The 4,743-nt window shown below is 38.2% G+C and overlaps 1 protein-coding gene across 1 annotated transcript in view; it reads right to left on the bottom strand.

The window, feature by feature from the left end:
* Positions 1–3,572, bottom strand: part of dusp7 (dual specificity phosphatase 7) — a 12,340-nt gene extending 8,768 nt beyond the window's left edge. The window contains exon 1 of the mRNA XM_077204360.1: positions 3,059–3,572. Within this exon, the coding sequence (XP_077060475.1) occupies positions 3,059–3,449 (391 nt within the window). The 5' untranslated portion in view covers positions 3,450–3,572. The remainder of the gene's footprint in view (positions 1–3,058) is intronic.
* Positions 3,573–4,743: the final 1,171 nt, after the last annotated feature.

Here is a 4,743-nt window from a genome sequence, read left to right as displayed (position 1 = left end):
CAGTGATAAATCAGCTATAACAGATCAGTCAGAGTGATAAATCAGCTATAACAGATCAGTCAGTGATAAATCAGCTATAACAGATCAATCAGTGATAAATCAGCTATAACAGATCAGTCAGAGTGATAAATCAGCTATAACAGATTCAGAGTTATACATCAGCTATAACAGATCAATCAGTGATAAATCAGCTATAACAGATCAGTCAGAGTGATAAATCAGCTATAACAGATCAGTCAGTGATAAATCAGCTATAACAGATCAGTCAGTGATAAATCAGCTATAACAGATCAATCAGTGATAAATCAGCTATAACAGATCAGTCAGTGATAAATCAGCTATAACAGATCAATCAGTGATAAATCAGCTATAACAGATCAGTCAGAGTGATAATTCAGCTATAACAGATCAGTCAGAGTGATAAATCAGCTATAACAGATTCAGAGTTATACATCAGCTATAACAGATCAATCAGTGATAAATCAGCTATAACAGATCAGTCAGAGTGATAAATCAGCTATAACAGATCAGTCAGAGTGATAATTCAGAGTGATAAATCAGCTATAACAGATCAGTCAGAGTGATAAATCAACTATAACAGATCAGTCAGAGTGATAAATCAGCTATAACAGATCAGTCAGAGTGATAAATCAGCTATAACAGATCAGTCAGAGTGATAAATCAGCTATAACAGATTCAGAGTTATACATCAGCTATAACAGATCAATCAGTGATAAATCAGCTATAACAGATCAGTCAGAGTGATAAATCAGCTATAACAGATCAGTCAGAGTGATAAATCAGCTATAACAGATCAGTCAGTGATAAATCAGCTATAACAGATCAATCAGTGATAAATCAGCTATAACAGATTCAGAGTTATAAATCAGCTATAACAGATCAATCAGTGATAAATCAGCTATAACAGATCAGTCAGAGTTATAAATCAGCTATAACAGATCAATCAGTGATAAATCAGCTATAACAGATTCAGAGTTATAAATCAGCTATAACAGATCAATCAGTGATAAATCAGCTATAACAGATCAGTCAGAGTGATAAATCAGCTATAACAGATCAGTCAGAGTGATAAATCAACTATAACAGATTCAGAGTTATAAATCAGCTATAACAGATCAATCAGTGATAAATCAGCTATAACAGATCAGTCAGAGTGATAAATCAGCTATAACAGATCAGTCAGTGATAAATCAGCTATAACAGATCAGTCAGAGTGATAAATCAGCTATAACAGATTCAGAGTTATAAATCAGCTATAACAGATCAATCAGTGATAAATCAGCTATAACAGATCAGTCAGAGTGATAATTCAGCTATAACAGATCAATCAGTGATAAATCAGCTATAACAGATCAGTCAGAGTGATAAATCAGCTATAACAGATCAATCAGTGATAAATCAGCTATAACAGATCAGTCAGAGTGATAATTCAGAGTGATAAATCAGCTATAACAGATCAGTCAGAGTGATAAATCAGCTATAACAGATCATTCAGAGTGATAAATCAGCTATAACAGATCAGTCAGAGTGATAATTCAGAGTGATAAATCAGCTATAACAGATCAGTCAGAGTGATAAATCAGCTATAACAGATCATTCAGAGTGATAAATCAGCTATAACAGATCAGTCAGAGTGATAATTCAGAGTGATAAATCAGCTATAACAGATTCAGAGTAATAAATCACTTTTTGCACAAGGTGTTCTAGCATTCCCTAGGCGAGGTGTTCTAACATTCCCTACAATGTTATTAAAATACATATTTTATTAGTATACTAAAATAATAATTTTTAAATAACTAAAATCGTAATTACTAGTAATCCAAATAGCCACTAACATCTAACTTAGACACTAATACATGTTTATTACACAATATTTTGTGTTCCAATTGTTAATGGTTACAGCAAAAGTCACTAGTCAAAACACTTAACCAGTGAGATAAGAAATGTTCCCAGTAAAACTGTAATGGCTGGAGTGTGAATAGTGAATAGTTCACCCAAAAATGATTATTCTGTAATCCTTTACTCATTCCAAACATGTATGACTTTCGGTGGAAAACAAAAGATTAAAGAATGTTGGTGTTTTGGTGACCATTGACTTCCACTTTATAGACAAAAAAACAAACAAAAAAAAAAACCTGAGGCATTTTTTAAAACAACATCTTGTGTTTTCCAGTCAGTCATTCAAGTTTGTAAATGAACTATTTATGTGTAAACAGTCTCTTTAATATCTAAACTACAGATCATCATTAAACTCAATTGGCCAAAAATTAACAATGGAATAGATACTTGGCATAGTGGCCAGTAGCAAAGGAATTAATACTAGTATCTAATTAATAAGCACTAGTGAAACTGAAAAAGATACTATGTCCAATAAATAAATCCGAGAAAACATTAATATTCTAACGGATTGAGTGTTAAACTGTTGGTCACGTGTTGAAGATCATGACTGACACTCGATGTGTATTTTGTGAATGGTGGCGAAAACGAGAATTACACAGTCAAACTTCATTTCCACGACAAAACGCTTGACATGTGCGTATATTTACACGAAATATCGAATATATCGTGTATATTTATCACAAAGAGTCGAACAGCGTCCTGATTCAGTCTTTTTGGCCGTTCATTCATGAATCGCTCGTTTTCCTTCAGAAAGACAACATGGCGGAGCCATTTTAGGCAATTAATTGAAAACATCTTTGTTTCTCCTTTTTTTAAGGGTTGTAGTCAAAACACACAGAGAAAATGACAAAAAGGTACACATTAGCTATTTTAAGAGCAGTTAGTTTATACAAAATGCCTGACAGACTTGAAAGATTTCACGAATCGCGCGGATGTATTCGCGAAACAGCTCGTAATGTAAACGAACTTTTTCTCCGTTTAAAAGCAGAAGAGCGCGGATTTCAGCGGAGAGGAGCGATTTAATCCATTTCTCTCTCTCTCTCTCTCTCTCTCTCTCTCTCTCTCTCACACACACACACACACACAGAGAAAGCGTTTCGAGCTCTTGAAAGTTTTGAATGGCAAATAAACTCCTTGCCTTCCAGGTAATAGGCTTTGCACCCGTCGTCGCGGAGCTTGTGCATGAGGAGCCCGATCACGGAGCCTGAGGTGCCGCTCTCCGGCCAGTCCGCGGTCGCCTCGTCGTACAGCAGAACCGTGTCCGTCTTACAGCGCCGCACGAACTTCTCCTGGTCCTCGTTGTTGGGGATGATGGATCGGATGGGCAGGTTGCCCTTCTTCAGTCTCCTCAGCATGAGCCCCGGGATGGCCAGGTTGATGGCGGACTCGATGTGCGCGGACTCGAAGAGCTCGTGTGTGCGGCAGTCGAGCAGCAGAAGCGCCCCGCCGGACTCCAACTCATCCTGCAGCCATTCCGCGCTCTTGCTCGACATCATCATGATCACGCCGCTCCAGAGAGAGTGTTTCATGGGGGAGAACGGGCGAGGCTGCTGTGTGCGACAGAACGGGGGGAACGCGGCAGGGCGATCCGTCAGACGCGGCTCATGATCGCGATCCCTCCGCTCGCCTGGTTCTCTTCTTCTGATGGCTGTTTGACAGGCTGCAATAAAGCGAGCGCGTCATCACGCGAGGGGGAGGAGTCTGTGCTGGAGGATTTAAAGGCGCAGCGCCTCTTATTTTCCCTCGCAAAATAATGACTCCGTTAACTCTTTCCCCGCCCGCGTTTTATTTTTAAGTTGCCAGCCAGCGCCAGCATTTTTTACCTAGACTATTTTTGTTGATATATTTCCTTTCAATATATCAAAAGAAAATAAACAGAGCCTCTGCTTTTAAAAAACATTTTATTTTTCTTCATTCATTCTTTTTTTTATCAACTCTTAAAGCCCCCCTGAAATTAAAATGTAAGTTTTTTAGCTTTTAGTATGCATATGTTAGCCTTAATGTAATGTATAAGCTGGTGTGTTTCAAAACAATGACAAAATTCGCATTTAGGAGATTGTGGGATTGATGGGAGATTTCAAAACGTACAGTCTCTTACTTCCGCCAAAATGGATCAGGAATTTTTATGACATCAACGCTTCTCATCACATCTTCTGTCCAATCAAATGCTCTCTAGAATCTAAAGCTTTGACCCCCATGCTATAAACACCACCTGGCCAAAGCGAGTGTTGACACAAAGCAATTTGTGTTGGACTGTGTGTCCGGTTGCTCAAACGCTAGAGTTTTATTCCGGTTTCCAACTGTTTGTTGGTTAAGAATGAAATGGCTAGAATTTATTCACACCTTTATGATTGAATCCAGCGTATCATCAGCGCCCGTTTTCATTTCCATAGTGCTGTCAGTCTGTGAGGTAATCAAATTATATTGGCTATTTGAAAAGGGGGAGGAGCCATTCTATATGTCCCGCCTTAGCTTCCTGTTTCAGTGGAAATTGCATCAACGCATCAAACAAAGCTGCGCATTCCAAGACACTTCAGTGAACCTTTAAATGTAGGATGGTTTCATTACATTAACATTGTATATTATATTACATACATTAGACATTATATTCAGTATCGTTACGCAGTTTTGATTTATATGCTTTTGAATGTTTGATGATCACGTTAGCTTACATGTGCGTAAACAACATCTATCCACTCCGTCTAGTTTACGCAGATCTTCTTCTTCTCCTGTTTTGGATCTGGGGATGCTGCACTATTTCAGATGATGTGTAACAGTGCCCCCTACCGTATAACAGGGGAAACACAGGGGAAACATGGATTG

This window comes from Siphateles boraxobius, unplaced genomic scaffold (genome assembly GCF_051911475.1).
Source record: "Siphateles boraxobius isolate OS27281-9 unplaced genomic scaffold, OSU_SipBor_1 5, whole genome shotgun sequence".
Classification (NCBI taxonomy): Eukaryota; Metazoa; Chordata; class Actinopteri; order Cypriniformes; family Leuciscidae; genus Siphateles; species Siphateles boraxobius.
This window is presented reverse-complemented; position numbering and strand designations above follow the sequence as displayed.